General features: G+C 45.0%; 3 protein-coding genes across 3 annotated transcripts; 1 reads left to right on the forward strand and 2 right to left on the reverse strand.

Moving 5' to 3' along the window:
* Positions 1-366: 366 nt before the first annotated feature.
* PHALS_02236 (histone deacetylase 1) lies at positions 367-1953 on the reverse strand (the record flags this gene model as incomplete). The annotated part of the gene is made up of 4 exons (XM_024716698.1): positions 367-1512; positions 1607-1675; positions 1748-1791; positions 1869-1953. 4 exons carry the CDS (start codon positions 1951-1953, stop codon positions 367-369), a joined length of 1344 nt encoding a protein of 447 aa, XP_024582271.1.
* A 6388-nt stretch (positions 1954-8341) lies between these two features.
* Positions 8342-8670, reverse strand: PHALS_02237 (uncharacterized protein; the record flags this gene model as incomplete). The annotated part of the gene is made up of 3 exons (XM_024716699.1): positions 8342-8382; positions 8459-8539; positions 8592-8670. The coding sequence occupies 3 exons, from the start codon at positions 8668-8670 to the stop codon at positions 8342-8344; spliced, it is 201 nt and encodes a 66-aa protein (XP_024582272.1).
* Positions 8671-14026: 5356 nt separating this feature from the next.
* On the forward strand, positions 14027-14237 carry PHALS_02238 (uncharacterized protein; the record flags this gene model as incomplete). Its single annotated transcript, XM_024716700.1, has 2 exons — positions 14027-14080; positions 14133-14237. The coding sequence occupies 2 exons, from the start codon at positions 14027-14029 to the stop codon at positions 14235-14237; spliced, it is 159 nt and encodes a 52-aa protein (XP_024582273.1).
* Positions 14238-17258: the final 3021 nt, after the last annotated feature.

The following is a 17258-nucleotide window of genomic DNA, read 5'->3' on the forward strand; positions in this document are numbered from 1 at the left end:
AATGCCGACAACTGTCATGCAGCGTGAAAACATAACATAACTTACATTTCATGTGCGTATATTACGTAAGTATAAATTAGACAAGTGTCCGCTTGCCATGCCAAAAAAGGTAGTCTGAGTGAAGCACCGTGTATGGATTAATGGTTCAAAACATCAACGAGCTTGACTTGCTTCCCAAAAAGGCTCTTAATTAATTCGATCCATGGACCTTGAGGTTGTCAGTTCAGATTCGACCGTCACACACAACGATACTTTACTAATTTACCATGTTGAGACCCTCGTAACTCACCCATGTAAATCTTTAACAATTGTCGATATACACTTGAAGACACCGTGTATGTATGCATATGCTACTAGAGTACTATCTTAGTCATAGAACTCGGCAGCATGACGGGGAACGTCAATTTGCTTAAGCTCTTGTTGGACTTGGCGCTCACCCGACACATCCATCATGAGTTGATCGTCTTCTTCATGATCGCGTGCAGCTGCTTCGTTTTCCTCTTGAATATGTGCCGACTGTGGAGCAACCGTGAAAGGCACACTTGGAACATGCTCGATCTGGCGAAGATTTTCATGGATCTGACGCTTAATCTCATCAAGGTATGCTGGAGTGTTAAGATTTTCCATGTTGCTTACGGGCAAGTGCAAGCGGTATTCTGGTCCGTAATATTCAAAATAATCGTTGTATGGCATCGCATCCGGGATGTCTACACCGACTAGTAGCGAAGCCTCGTAGCACCACGCACGTGCTACATTGCGCAGTGTATATCCTCCACCACCAACAACTAGAGTGGGGATATTGAAACTTTTAACATAAGCAACGCAGTCGGCGTGGCCTTTTGCTGATAGGTTGAAGCTGCCAAGTCTATCACCTGAAAGAGAATCGGTACCACACTGCAGAAGCACAGCACCTGGCGCAAAGTGCTCCATTACTTTACAAATAATACTACGAAATATACCTGTAAAGCTTTCGTCATCCATGCCGTCTCGACAAGGAAAATTTACAGCATAATGTTTGCCGTCTTCATGACCAATATCTTTGATATCGCCTGTGCCGGGAAAAAATTCTCCGTATTTGTGAAACGAGCATGTCATCACACGATTTGTAGTGTAGAAGGCCTCTTCCACAGCATCACCGTGGTGAATGTCAATGTCGATGTACAATACGCGCTGGTGACTCTTGAGTAGCTCTAATATACCAAGCACACAATCATTCACGTAACAAAACCCAGATGCTTCCGACCGCTTGCCATGATGCAGTCCGCCTGAGTAGTTGATGACAATATCGGCCGAGCCCGCATTCAGCTTTGCGGCGCCGCCGATTGAAGCCGATGCGTAAAGCTGACAAAACTCAAAAAGGCCATCAAAGACCGGACAATCTTCACCCACATTAAAGCGTTGAAGCTGACGCAAATACTCATGCATATTGTCGGGCGTTACGAGTCGCAAGAAGTGAATATAGTCATCCGAGTGAAAGCGGGTGAGCTCAGTCCAGTCTACAAGACGAGGACGCTGGCAAAATGCAGAAAGAGTTAATGAGAATGCACTTGTACATAACACTCATGAGTTTGTGCTTGCCGAACTGCTCGCACAGGTACTGACGTACGAAGACTTCCATGTGCTTGGTAAGGCCGTAATTGGTGATTAGATTATGGGCCATTCGCACGCGATGCGGCTGCCATTACAAGATTTTTTATTTCAAACATGAGAAATTAATCGGCTTAGAGCTACTTGCGAGATGCATCACCTTCATGGGGTGGTTCTGGCCGTAGTGGTAGTTTCCGATCTCAGCTGTAACAAAACCGCAACGTAATTTGGTAAGATGGGACATAAATTAACTTTCATTGCAAAGAAAGATTGATCTTCACCATCGTAAAAGTATGCAACGCGACGTTTTGATGCGATTGTGCCGCCGCTGGTAAGTGCCACAGAGCTCCCAATTCCGCTGTTCATTTTTCCTGGTTGTAGGAGGGGGTTGATAATAGTGGTGTGGTGCACGCTAAAGCTGACATTTTTTCGCGCATATATCACTCGCTATTTTGGTACTTCAGCTTTGGTAATCTTTTAAGAAAAAAATGAATTGTAAAATGTACCCCACACTGTATTAGTATGATTAGAATGTCTTTTATGTAGGCTTAAATCTGTCAGTTCACAAATTAGCTTATAAACGCTAACGCTATTTTGCACGTGTCTAAGTTCTACAACAGAGTTGCAGTGCAAACCACAAATAGAAGGCTTTGACTCTAAACCTTCCACACTAACAAATTCACAAAGAAAGTATTTGTGCGCTTCTTCTAGTAGCGGAACTGAGAGTCTCAAAGCCTTGCACCGTTAGCCCCCTCTGCTATCTCAAGAGTACACTTGTTAACAATTACGTCTATTGAGATAAACATTTAGGCACTTTATTCTGATATAATTTTCTGTTTTTTCTCGTTAGTAAAACTGCCGTTCTTTTCTTTCGTGCGCTAGCAGCTCTTGTGCACCGTGCCCCCCCTTTCTTATGTTAGGCACTTATGAATGCTTTTGATTACACCAACTATGTGTGAACATCGTACGATTGTAACAGTTTGCAACTAATTAAATGGTACCAAAAATGTTCACGGGTTCAAGACACAAGATTCCACTATACATCCCCCCACTAAGATATACATCAGAGCAGAGTTCACAATTATTTTGTCTTTTCGAGACACTGTGCAAAATTAACTACTCCACCGACAACCAATGCGCCTGAAATTCTAATTCACTCTCTAAATTTTACTGTGTCTGTTTATTTTAGCGTATTAGCAGTCGAAGTTTTGCTTCTATGAACCAAATCAAATCTTACAACAAGCCCCAGCCATAAGCGCAGTCTTTGCGACCGACAAGCTTTAAGAAATTCGGTGAGCATGCCAAAAACTTATTCGATGATAATGGCTCTAGTACTCTCCGAGTTCCGGCTAAACACCTACGCCCTCATACAACGATCATGGCATAGCTATCCCCCAAGGAGGAGGAGCTTGCTGGGCTCAGCATCACCGCTGCACAAGTTTCAGACTCGCGTTCTTTCCACCGGCAAAAAATGTTTTGACATCGAGTAGTATAACCACATGACCCCCATCTCATTACTATAATTGAACCTTGCTCAGGTATCCCAGCTAGCCACGCCGACTTCTTTCAGATCACATCGAGATTACGGTATTAGGCCGTCCGATTTACGTGATTGTTGAGATTAAATCCCATCACATTCAATTTCTGCAGCTAACAACCCTACGAACAGCTATAATGGCTACCAACTTAGGGGCGTGCCACCGTTAGGTCGGTCGCCTACCACTAATGGGGATCGAACGGCGACGGACGCCCTGCCTACAACGGAGTTGATGATCGATGGCGCGCCATATCGTGAACGCCAGGCTAGAGGGATATTTTGCCGAGGTGGAACCACAAACTTGTACGAGCATTTTGACTAAGATATACCCCTTCTACTTCACCAGGAATTGGAAACAGCTGTGGCGTACCCACCGAGCTGCTAAACTTTCCACGTGAAAGTGATTTGCCTCTTGCTTATCGAGCAGTGCTGGTGGAGGTCATCCCTCCCGTGATCGATTCTGGTGAGTTACGGCACTTCATCTCTCATTGAAAGTCACAGCCTGCGTCCGAGGCTGCGATTACCCAGGTATCGGGTTGACTCTTTGCGCCACATCAAGGAAATACCTGGTTATATACATGTTCTATAGTTCAAAGCCGCGTCGCAGCTTTGGGGTGTAGGGAGTGATAGAGACGTTATTGATTCTGCAATAGATCTCCTCAATTCTGACTGGCTCGCAAGAGCAGGATCGTGGTATGGCTTCAATGAGCCCATATAGTACACCAAGTGCGATTGCATTCACTTTAGGATAACCAGGGTGTCCCTTTTTCGTTATGACTGTGAACAGTCCAAATTAACACGGTTGCATATTGGCCAGTTAGGCCGTAGACACTGTATGTGTATCTGATAAAAGTACTCTATTAGACCAATTTATTCGTGTGTGTCCCGCCTGCCTCTGGTTTTGTTGGTGTGGGCTATCAGCCATAGCGTCGCGCACCATGCAAATGACGCTCAGAAATTTCGCTGAATTTGTAAAGAAATATAGCCAGGATGATATAATCAAGTCAATTTTCATCGGCACCTCTTCCCCACTACGACTGGATTCACTTCGTGGCAGTGTCAAAGCCATTCACGTGAAATGAGTCGAAACCCGCAGAGAAAGGTACCGCATTATTTAGTGCAAACTCAATGAGTTGTTTTAGCCCCATGATCTATCCACGCAAGTGCTTTGGAATACATTCTCTACAACACAATTCACGCATTTCTGTACGACCATCTGCTTTTGGATGGTCGGTGGTTGACATATCCAGTATGTCTCGAACAGCATTTGCCATTATTTCGCGTGCGGATTCTATCGATACGATGACAACTGGCTATTGCATGGCGTCGGACCACTTTGGCGACGAACAGCTTGATTGTATTGCGCCAGTTGCCGTATCGCTGACAGCAGCAAGATAAATCATTGTGCTCCCACAAGAACTAAGAACCGGAGCTACTGACGCGTCTTTTGGAAGTCCGAACGCAATGTCTATCCTTTCGCAGCTACCCTCTTGTCGGTATCGACAGGCTTATTAATAATGCCACCACAAGGGCCAGAAACTTAGTTCGTTCATACGCTTTACACGTTGAGGTTTCCAGCATCGATATATGGGTATTCGTGCTCACCCAAATTTAGATGCTGAAAACCCAATGATATTAAACGCTTTATATATGTCCGAAGTGGCCACTCAAAGGGATAACCTGTGCCAGTATTCTGTACGTAAGGTCCTTATTGCAATGCACCACTACAAGCTGATTGTCGTGTGGGTCAGTGCTATAATTCGTTAAAAGGGCATTTGTTGGGGTATAACCAACCAGAATAGCTCGAGCTATATTCGTGCAAGTTGTTGGTCACGCCAGGCCAAACCACCCATCAAGTTGTTCGAAAAAGGAGGCGCTTGTCAGTCCAATAAAGTGTTAACTATGAGCTTTGACCGCAGGCAATACTTCCAGTAAAAAAACAGAAATGGAATTTTGTCGGCTTCATGTCTGTATTGACGAATAGCAAATCTTAGCGCATACACTCGAGAACTGCTCCCAAGTGTTCATCGTGTGCTTTCTATATCTAACTTCCCGTGCACTGCACGACTACGTCAAAATTGGTCTGAGCATGACCTAAACAGATGTATCACTAGACAGTTGATCCTGGGTGGTAAAACAGTTGCTAATACGGCATTCTACTCAGACTTTTACCGCAATTAGAGGAATATAACTTTATCACATCAGCGATTCATGATAACCATCAACTAGATCGGGGACACAAAACAAAGTGCGATCGAGAATTTTTGTTCTGTAGCAAATTCTTTATTGAAATCGACTTTTAGCCAGAATCGTGGTTGCATTGAGAAAATTATAAGCATTCATAGATTTTCATGTCCGTGAATTGTTTTGTTGCATTTACTTTGCAATTGCGAAAGCGGCAATGAGGTCACACTGTTCCCTGATAAGGGGCCATAGCCGTGCGACGAATATATACGGTTCCGGTGACCGAATTGTTACATGACACGCTCCTCTATACAAAGATTACACGCGTAGTGGGCATCCCGTCACAACCTCGCGATACTTTCTCTAGAAATGGTTGAGATTATCCGTAGGTTTCGTAAAGATAGCTGTCTCTCTCCTTTGCACTTCATGCCGTGCGAGTAACCTCAGTGACATATCAAATCGTAATAGGTGACGTATTCAGCCACTTCTTCCATTTCAGCAGTAACATTTTGAAGACCTCGCTGTTTTTGCAATTCCTGATTTAGGGGTACTTCCCCGTTGTGTGGAAGCCTTTAGTGAGGGGAAACTTACAACCCCTTGGACTACCTTGGTCACTACATTCTTGAGTATATAATCGTATTTCGGCCCCTTTTTAAAGGAGATTTGCTGCCCCACACGGCGGGTCCGTCACGCGGTGATGCTAATTTGAATATGTGTTACTCCTCCTCAGAAATTGTACCCTCTACTCTAGATCTGCATTCGCCCTTCAACTTCACTAACTCTAGCACGGGAGGAGCGACAATGTGGCTTTTCCACTCCCTAACGGCCATAGCCTAGTAAACAGCAGCTCAAATAAATTATTTACCGTTTTGCCAGTGATACACTCTGGGGGCCACAACATAAAGTCGTACTTTTCTGTCTCGACCAAGGGGCACTCTGAAGACCTCGGCTTACTGCCGGCTCTGTTCTCCAATATTTGCTCAATGCACCAAGTAACACCTATACTAATAAATTGGGATGATCCCATGATATGTACAAAAGCAATTGCAGCTTCGTGCTCGCGCCAAATCTACTTCTAATTTCCGGAAGAGGTGGGCGTAGGAGCCTCCCTTGCTCCATTAGGAAAGAATTGCGTGGCACCTAACATTTTTGCTTTGGATTCAATACGTGGCTCATGACGCTCCAGCTGTGCCATGCCTTGAACGAGAACATATCTAATAGCTATGTCTAGGACTAGACATCGCTATATGCAAAAAATTCGTAAACTTTACTTGAAAGCTCAATATATCCTATAACTCTTTAATTGTTGTCCTCGTCGTGGATATCATATCAGTATAATGCCTCCGCGTACTGTCTACCGTTTTTTACAGTCTCGCGACGTACATGATCGCACGTCGCTCCAGAATCTATCAGTACTTCTTCACAGCTTCACAAAGCTGGGGGCGTTAACGTCAACAACATACAACTTTGGACAGTGAACCATCTCTTCAAAAGTCAGTGCTCCTAGATCCGAGATTAATTTACCATAATCGCTCTGAGATACGATAGTGCCCACTTATTGTCAGTAGGCTGATCTTTGTCAAGTGAGGCCCGACAATTTCCAGTGAGGAATCTGACGTGTGTACTTGCGTGAAAGTCCAACCCTGCCTACCGCTCAGCAGAGATCGAAAGGGGCACGAAAAGCGCACGTATCTTGTATTTTCCGCAGATGACACGTTTGTGGGTACCAAAGAGCTGCTCAGCGGCTGAGCGGTATCTCAGCTTCCTCAGTACGCCTTAGACCCATCACCTTTGACGCGCTCGTAGAGCTTACATTCCCGGCAATGGATTTGCCCGCATGAAACGAACATTATGTTTTGTATTGGATGCAACGTCCACCGTTTTTAATGAAGTCGGGTGGACACGGGAAAGCTCGGTGCGGTCTGCACTCGTTCGGCGACAATTCATGAAGATGGTAACCGTTACTACCTCCGGGTGGGTGAGACGCAAATAAGGTGATTAGAATCGATCACTTCTCAATGCCGTTTGCCAGATCTCGTCTCCATTGACGTGTTGACAAGAGCTTTGGACGAACCAGATTCGCCTGTTAAGCGGTGCGAGCACCCGCCACACCTATTGCTTCAAAACATCCGACATCGGAAAAGCATCTTATACGAAGGTATTGTACGTAAGGCTTCATTCTCGCACGCGACTTTTTAGATTAGACAGCGCGATCCTACCACGCTGTAGCTACGTATACAGCAAGACCGAATCCATTGTAATAACAATAATCCTCATTCAGAGAATGGGATGTTTCCCATTTGGGTCCTCCAGGGTCCGGACGCTCAACATCGACGGTCACATAGTGAGAACAATTTACTCCTTCACCGGCTTCAGTTAAATGTTCCTAGACGTCCCCCACCACAGCATTCTTTGCACTGGACAGCGCTCCTAGGCAAATAAGTACTAATTGCGGCCCTTTAATTGCCGATTCACTGATTTGATTGGGATCCAGGATAGAAAGAGGCATATACTGAAATATCTGATCCAAGGCAGGTGTTGAGCATTTCGCAATCCATTCTCGTAGATGATGCAGTAATTCCGCGACTAGCGGATGAGTTGGGTTTAAGTACACGAGATGCAACAACGTGCTATTTGCACAAAGGAAGCTTTGATTTTCAAAAGTCGCGCTGATAAACGCGCAAAGGGTGAGCTTGTGTAGTTTTGGATAGAAAGGAACCAAAGCCATCCAAATACATGATTAATTCGCATTTCTTCTTCAGGAGTATATGTATTGAGAAGTACTTCTTTTCAGACTAATACTAATCAAACGCTTTGGTATATTATATATTGAAAGCGCAACTTTACTGGCATGCGGTTAGCAGCCCAAATGAACTTCGAATTCCTCCTTTTCTAAAAATACGTGATCTCCAAAATACCGATGTTCCGCTACGCTTAGTGTGATTACATTTGTAAAATTATACCGTATTGCAATCTACCGGATATGTCAGGGTATACGGGATTACAGTGCTTGATTCGTTACACGTGCTGTTCTCATGATTGACTTACGCTATCGTGATATGCTCTGATTTTGTCTAAACTTATTTGAAAATGTTGTCAACAGTGAAAGTCTTGCACGTCACAATTTCTGGCTGTACGAGCTTAACAAACCGTTACATTGAGTCAACGCAAAGAATGAAAGCCGTGCGCATTGATGTTCATTCGAAGCCACAAATACATGTACTCGACAGCCTTGATTACAAATACTTTTAGTGACTGGGATAACGACGAGATGAATACATACCAAACAGAATACTTTGAAGACGGGTAGCAAATTTATCGTAAATTCCTTTATTTCGTGTTAGAGCTCGGTTCTGTCTCATTGTTGCGATGTCACGTAACTACAAGGTAAATGTGACTTTTAAATTTGGATATACACATTACACTTTTATGCATTTGCGCGAGAGATGCACAATGCTAGAAAGTACTGTTTCTTATGTGGACGATCAAACTTCGGAAAGAAGATGTATGCGAGACATGTAGGCTTTTAGCCTTGATTCATGTCTAAAAATAATGATATTTTTCAAACTACAAAAACACTTAATCATTGAGCATTAAGCTTTCTTTGTCTACCATGCACGGTGATCTCGACGCACCTTAAAGCATTGTCGTCATTTCGACACCCGAGTATTTAAGATTAAATTCCGCTTGATACGAGACAGAATTTGTCTGAATACCTCACTCTCGGACAGCCAGATACACCTTCAAAGTTTAGGTCTGTCTGAGGAATCCGAAAATTGTCGCCCGAGGGTCAAAAGCGGTATTCGCTTATATGAAGAGTTTTTTGGCCTGACAATATACTCCTCCACACCCACCCTGATCAAGCGTCGGTAGAAGCACGGCCTGATCCTGCTACAATACCGCTAATGTTTAGCGTTCCGTTCATTGCGGGTAGGATCGGAAATAATCGCTCCCTTTAAATGATAGAATCTGAGATGGCTAGAAGCTCTGTCGAAATCCAGATGAGGCTTCGCGCTCTTGGGATCCAAGCATGAATCTGTGCACATAAACTGGAACTTACGTGCAGCACCTTGGCAAACTAGGTATTTTCAACATAAATGAGCTGAAGCTACATATGTCGCAGGTGTCCGCACTACCTAATCAAGCGTGCCGAGTTTGCTTCAAATCTATGTTGATCCGCCAAAGGAAGCAGAGTTTATTTAAATATGCTGAGAAGCTGTGAAGTATATTTGGCGCGATGGCGACAGACTCACGATGACAGTTACCGTCTTCATGGAAGATATTCAATAGGTTGAGACCTTCCGCTCCACCGTATCTTCTTCGATGAAACATAAATATTGCATAGAATGCAGAGTACAACTTACATACTGAGTGGCAGTTTGGGCTGCCGGTTGCAAAAGCGCTAGGAGCGCGCCAGAGGCGATATATCTCAGCCACGTTGAGGAGGCAGTGAGACCTCTCAGTGACGAAGCAGCACCAATTACTCGCATATTTTATTCTGTGATGTTATTTACTATTTCCGTCCTGTGTGCACCATCTCCCTTGATTAGGAGGTATGAAGGGTTGGGATATCGTCCAATAAGTACCCCAATAGAAAACATATCACAGTACGATAAGGGTGGCCTATTCAGGCAGGACTGTTTTTTTCGTACTCATGGCTTTCGAGAAAAGCGAGACCGAGCCTTGAAAAGAGCGCCTGTCGGAGGCTCTGATCTCGGGATTCTTGATTGTAAGCATCAGCGGCTTTGGCTTTGCGATGCCGTGAAAAGTCCCGATAGCATCAGGAGCGTCGAATAATTACGTACGATACACGATAGCGAGAACGGTAGAAGGTAAACGGAGTCGTTCAAGATGCTGAATACGATAAAAGTTTATTGACTCTTAAGAAGAGTATTTGTCAAAGATTCTAATGAGGTTTATTGTGAAGTTTGCGGGTTTCGACAGCGCGGAACGTTGTCTCATTCCGAAACTGCCATTTTGAAACGGTTTTTTTGACGTGGCTCGAACACCAGAAGCCTAGACTGAACGACAGCCTTGATATCGCGCTTTTGTACCTTAGTGGAGATTTGATAAGATTGAAGTCAACTCTGTTAGGAAGCAAAATCACTTATGGCGCGGGCACGAAGCTGCAATAGCTTTGGTGCAGGACATGGAATTGCCAAAGGTCATGAACATTAATCATGCCGGGTGTGTCGATTAGAACTTGAAAGGCCAGCCAGACCGGCGGTGAGCCGTGGTCTCGAGATGCGACCGAAAGTTACACGTATTTTACGATTTCCAGTTTGCATCTCTTTAAATACGGGAATGAGAGTCGTATTTCGTGGCACAGATTCTGGATTAGTGGTCAAAGTCGAAAGCCAGTATCTTCTGTGTCAGACCCGGTGGATACGGGCGACGTATGCAGCGAGTAGAAGGACCGGTCCCAAAAGATACCATTTCATTCTTGCCACGATATAAACGCACCGCTATATCAGCACTGCCTTGCGACACGCCTACAGTGAAGATCCGAGTTTTTTTTTGGCGAGAAAAATTTCTCGTGAATGAAGTGGCCGGGGTGGTCTAAATCTAACGTTCATTGCATCGGGCGGATGCTTCCACCGAGCCTGATAAGATTTTCTTTAAATTACTCGCAAATTGTTGCACTACGATGAAGTCACCGATATGCCGTAACTGGTACCGGAGAGGGAGTAGAGTTTGTCATTCATCATAAATGATTTCGTACTTGTAAATATCTGGGTGCAAAGCGTAGGATAGATATCTTCAAGAATTCTACAAAGCTGTCACTCGCCGTCCAGAATAAACCCTCCTGAACGATTATAGAGGTGCCTTGATGTTGACCTTGATTGCTTCGCGAAACCAAAGATTGTGCCATATGGCAAATACCTTTAATAAGAGATATTGTGACGTCATAAACTCTCACTTCCGTGCAAATTACGATGCGGGTTCGGCGATAATACACCTCTCAGTCGCCACTGACTAACAGTGTCGAAAAGGAAAACGGCAAGTGATAAATTTAAATGCAACCACACTTCCACCGCAAACGCCAATTTCCGAAAACGGAGAGATGCATAACAGCATGTTCGGTTGATCTTAGTCTGATGCGATTGATCTCGAGGATAATTATTAATAGATCATGATAGATAGTAGGGTTCTCCCTACTGCGGTGATACCGGACGCCCTTGGCTTGGCTCGTTATGTCTCAGGGAATTGCTTGGTGCACCGACTACATTCAAATTCCAGAAGATGCAGCTGTTTGGACACATCGTGCCGATGCACATGCGTCTTACAGCAACATCTAAATTATTAATCTTGCTGAACACGGGAAATGGGACATAGAACACCGACATCATACACTTGTGAGCAGTGCTATAATGTAAAAGCTTCAGTCAAATTCTCAATTGTATAGACAAGTGTGCCCTGGCTTCATCCCCTTCTAGAATGCCTCATTGAACAGCAATGCCCACGTATCATACCCTTCAAAAATCAAGGCTATCACAGAGTGGCCAGTACATCTGCTCGAACATATTTGAGGAAGTACCTTGGCCTGACCACTGTCAGCAAAGCACAGGCGCTAAAGCGCGGAAGAAGAAGCATCCCTAACACGGTGAAACAAAAAGCAATGTGTACCTCATTTTTGACCCGTCCGAATCCAAATCAGCTTAAATGCATGGAGAAACATTACTACCACGCAGAAAAAGTAGCCCCTTTAAATTAATCATACTTCAGTCAGACATGTTTGGCTGTAAGCTATTTGTGATCTGACCAGCTCATGTGTTGTTGCGCACAGCGACGACAAAATGATTATTTTTGGCACTAGCTTTTCAGTTAACCGCACTTAACAATTCTATCCAAAACCAACGGTTGGGTTAAATAACTGTTTTGACGTAAGTCTTTGTTGATATCACCTCTAAGTTAAGTTATGAGTTTATGTAGCGGCAGATGCGCTTTCACGTCACCCCGTCTATAATTTATCGCATGTCACTACAATCAATTTGCTTTTTGACGGGGTCATACCAGCGTACAGGTCAGTCGAAGCAGGTGCTGTGTCGCCGAAGCATTCAGAAGCGAGAATTTTAAGCAGTCTAATGTCTTTTTTAAAGCATTCGGTCGCACGCACCGCCATTATTGAAAATCTAGATGTTTTCTGTATTACATCATTGGCCCATTTAAACTTCAAAATGTGGTGGTCTTTCATTAAAAAATTATAAATAAAATAATGTGCGAGATACTTGGTGTTTCTTCAGGCGGCCGTCTCGTTAAAGAAATGCCCTATTGGTGAGCGAGCCCAATGAACTGATGACCTAATAGGTATAAGTGGGTATCCATCTGTATGCACTGTGCGAAGCACGTAAACGGGTCAAGACCTTACCGCATGGGTCGACGCTTCTAGCTACCCATTCGGTCTCCTCTGGCAGAGTGATGGCAGTCCATGATTAGAGGCGTATTTTCCTCCAGTGTTTATAAAAAGTGCGTTTGGTGGTATCAGCATTACGGTCTTCACGGATCGTCTGTACAAAATAGTTCACCTTGTAGCTTTGGTTACACCGTTAGCGACGATGATACAGCCAAGCTCTTACTTAACAGGTTTTTTTGTCAATATGCCTCTCAGACAGCCAATCAGTCATATTCAGATTCGCGCATTACATCAAAACTTTGAATACTTTTCCAGGGATCTTGACATTAGATTGGGCGTGTCCACCATTGACTAACCGCAGGCAGAAATGTTCATACAGATCGCGCTGATCACGTAGCAAATATTTTGTGTTTGTGCGGAGAGAAATGGTGCAGTTGTGTATTCTTCAGCCTCAATTGGTTTGTTTAACCCTTCTGTTTGTTTGACCTTGTTACGAAGGACACATCTGTAAGTGAAGGAAGGGCAATTAGTTTAATTTGATTTGACTTGCTTAAATAAGCCCACATTGAAGGAAAAGTGCAGATCGCTATCTCAATCAGATTAACGTCATGTGCGGAGTGCGCGAACATCTTTGCTGGAATCCATGATGTGCAAGGCATGCCAGTGTCTAACAAGCGAAATAAAGATGAATATTCTTACTTCTATGATTTATTCAGCGCTGGTAACCTCCCTGAAAATGCAGAATGTCAATCTATGAGACTTACTTTAATTATGGTACATCGGACTGTTTGTGATCGTAGCAAAAATGAGCTGAGCTGGACGGTAAACTTTGTGAAGAGAATGCGGATACATTCTGATATGCGGGCCTGCCGGCGCCGTATCACAATCCCGGTCGTACTAACCAATCGGGTATAAATCGCCTTATTTCGGCCAAAACAGCGTCCAAATCACTAAAAGGGTATCTCAATTTTCCCAGTGTGATGATATAGCTTGCAGAGCGCATTCAAAGACTTACTCAACTCACAGACTACATGACAAAACTCTCGAAGAAAGTCAGCATATCTACATCACTAACGGAGCTCTGAAGAGTCAGCGGCAAAAGAATCACCCCTCCAAGACACTACCCGATGAGCAAAGACCAACTAATTTTTACGCGGAGCAGTTAGTCGACCGACAAATTTGCCTAGATATACACAGGTATATAAACACGTTTAAATCAGAAAAATCTTACCTGGTGCATATTTGACGTGTGTTTTGCCTTCCTGTCTTTTATCCGTGTTGGTTTTGCACATCCTAGCTCTCTGATAAAATTAATCTATCTTGAAAAACGTTTTTTGTACGGTGTGAAAACCGAGCACATTAGCATGTCGGAGGGAATTGACTGTCCATCGCCATCACGACTAGAGTTACCTTTGGTGGTGTAAAAAACTTTCTACCGAAAATTTATGCGAGTTTGAGATCCTACTTTAGCGAGACTACACATTAACCGTTGACGATTACAATTTGGCGTACCTGCAAATTTTCTATGACCAAGAGAGAGGTTATGGTCGCTTATATCAAGACGCACCCTACTAGTGAGTGGGACCCCAACTTGCATCAGAGAGCTATGATAACAACCTCACGAATATAAGCAGTGCTGTTTTCAACAAGAACTGAAGTGATAAAGCTCCGTCACGACGTATACATCATACATTGTACTTCGCAAACTCGACGAATGAAGTATGTTCTTGTGAAACGTCTGCGTCACTGATGCTAGCTTGTTAAACTTTTAGACCGATGGGGCTACATGTCCTGTATATACCTATGCGTAAATTATGTGCAACACACTTTAGCACTTTCGCCAGCAATCATTAGTCAGAACACAGTCATCGTGGTGGGCGCGGATTTTGCAGCCGCTATAGCGCCGTCGTCTGTACTCTTGAGGAGCAGTGACCTGTGGAGTCACAAAGCGCTTAGACGCGGCTTTTGATCGCTCGTTGCTGCTTGATTTGAGCAATTGATCCATCGCGCAGAAAATTGGACTGAATCCATAATCACGACCAGATCAAGTCTGCAAATGTCGTTGCAAGTCTTGCGCTTGAAGACGGCCGAGCTGGGCTCCTTGAGACAATGGACAACGGGGTCAGCTCTGTGGAAAGGTATCGCAACACTTAACGCCGTCGAAAATGGGCATGGGTGCAAAATTCGTGCTGAGGATAAGCGGGGAAAGAAGAACGCTTCTATCATAATGAAGTGATTTTGGTATGTTTCTCAATAAGGGCGGAGATGTCGGTCTAAGACTCGAAGAGTTTTTACAACTGCACCTCATAGATCGTCGAGTGGGCCTGAGCCAATGGATCTCAGCTACGCTGAGAAAGAGGGGGCTGAGCTCCGAGCTGCCGAGCTGCCTAGCAGCGTTCGAGCACCGGACGGTGTTTTGTCCGTGGAGAGACTCGTCACCTTCGGACTGGCTGCTCGTGCACAAGGCGCGTCAAGGTTCATCAAACCTACATTCCGCTTCTCACCAGTCTGGTTTGTCGCGGGGAAACGACAACATCCAATAGGCGCAGGGCAGCCTACTGGGGAATTACTGAGTTATGTTGTGCCTCAAAGGGGTAAAGGGCAGCAGAGGCCAGCCCGAAGAACTCCGTGCTCTTGAACACAAATCGAGTATGCAAGACGGACTTTCTTTTCGTAAAAGTGACTGTGAAGGGCTTTGAGAAGCCGTGGAAGATTAATACCGGCTTAAGGGTGTCGGGCAATTATACTCGACGCTTAATGATAGACGGATGCCAGCTGTATGCTGAGGCGCTGAAAGCGGTTCAGTGACGCTGTCACGGTTCGCTAAGCGACGAAGAGTTCTGTCACGGTGCCGACGGTCCCTGTGGAACTTGGCGTCAAGTTTCTTGACTTCGATAGCGTGAAATGCTGCTTAGTCGTAGACTTGGATTCAAGGTATGACATTAACTTTTGTATGGCATGGTTGGAACACCATAAGCTATGGATCGATTGGAGATCGAAGACCTTGGGCGCTACGCGTACGTCGTGAAACGCCTCTTACGTATAGAAGATATAAACCTGGTTCTGGTGGAGCTTTGTTGAGTCATGAGCCCACCTCTGCTAGGAAGCAAAAGCGCTATTGGCGCGGGTACTGGACCGGAAGGGCCAACGAGCTGGATGTCAGAGTACTCGAGCTGTCAAACACCGAAGGTGTACTGGACAGGAGTTTTGAGCATGGTTCGTGGGCTGAACGTAGAGGCATGTAATTCACTGAACTCTGCTTAAGTAGTAAAGCAGTTGCTGCATGTCAAGAGTGGCATGGTCGGTTAAGGGCCGAGGTGTCGAGGGCGAGGCCCTAGTGATTCACGTGACGTGGCACGTAACCCACTGAGCACTGATCATGCTACGAAGCAGTTGCTGCATGCCAAGAGTGGTCGAATAAGGTCAAGCATCTTGGGCAAAACCATTTTGATGTGCATGGAGTGGTACATTATCCACTAGACGAAGATTGTAGAACTAGCAGCACTTCGTCAGATGTTGTTAATAACATCAAGGCTCCGATGGGGCAGGGAGTGGGGACGCTGAACGACGCTGAGTGCGTGTTCCTACTGGCCTCGACGAGACGTAAAACCTTTGTAGAGAGGTCGTATGTTATCTGCAAGACGCAGGGCGTCAACCCTGACCCAGGATATATCTACCGTAGACTATAGCGCACAGCTATACACCCTCGTCAACGATATGACGGGGGAGGAAGACGGCGACGTCGCCCTCGAGGCTATTCATGCGGTGGATGCTCTTTTTGAGCTGGACAAGATGTCCTTCAACGTTCGGTGGGCTTTATAGGCAAACATCTTAGCCGATGTGGTCATTATACGACCACAAGAGGAGATTAACTCGTCGTCGCTTTTGGATGAAGCTGTCCTGGACGACACCAAGACGGTGCTAAACGCACAAGTAGATCTCTGATTCTAAAGAATCCCACGGAGTCGTGATATCCTTTGGTGAAAAATTTCTGAGACGTCGTCTTCTAGGACCCGACGTCGGTCCTACCTTCGGTCTGAGGTGTGCGTCATAAGATCAATCTGGTTCCGGGAACCAAATACTGCGTCACACGCCTGTGGTCACTGCCCAAAAAGCATTGTGACGTCAATGCCGCCTTTTTCTGTGCGAAGCACGAAAAAAAACGCAGAAACTCTACGCGAGAGCAAGTCTCCCTAATCGACACCCACGTTTTGTGTCCGGAAGCCGAATGGCAAATGGCGTATAGATCATCCTTACAATAATCTAAACCCTGCCAAGACGCCGATTTCTCAGTAGGATGTTATCCAGAACAATATGGCTGGCTGTACAAAGTACAGTGCACTCTACTAGGTCGGATAGGTACTACCAATTGCTCATGAGAGCGAGTGATATTCCACTGACAGCGGTGAATACTCCGAGCGGGATGCTCTGAGAGTGGCTAATCATGCCACAAGGGCTTTCAAATGCACCAGCAACATTTAATCGTCTTGTGACACAGTTGTTCAGGCCCCACCGGGCGTATGCACAGACATACTTCGATAACATCTTCGTCCACAGTCGTGCAGAGCACATGAGAAAAACCGCATATCCATCTGA

The sequence above is a fragment of the Plasmopara halstedii genome (genome assembly GCF_900000015.1).
Source record: "Plasmopara halstedii genome assembly, contig: Scaffold_1873, whole genome shotgun sequence".
In the NCBI taxonomy this organism is placed as follows: Eukaryota; Oomycota; class Peronosporomycetes; order Peronosporales; family Peronosporaceae; genus Plasmopara; species Plasmopara halstedii.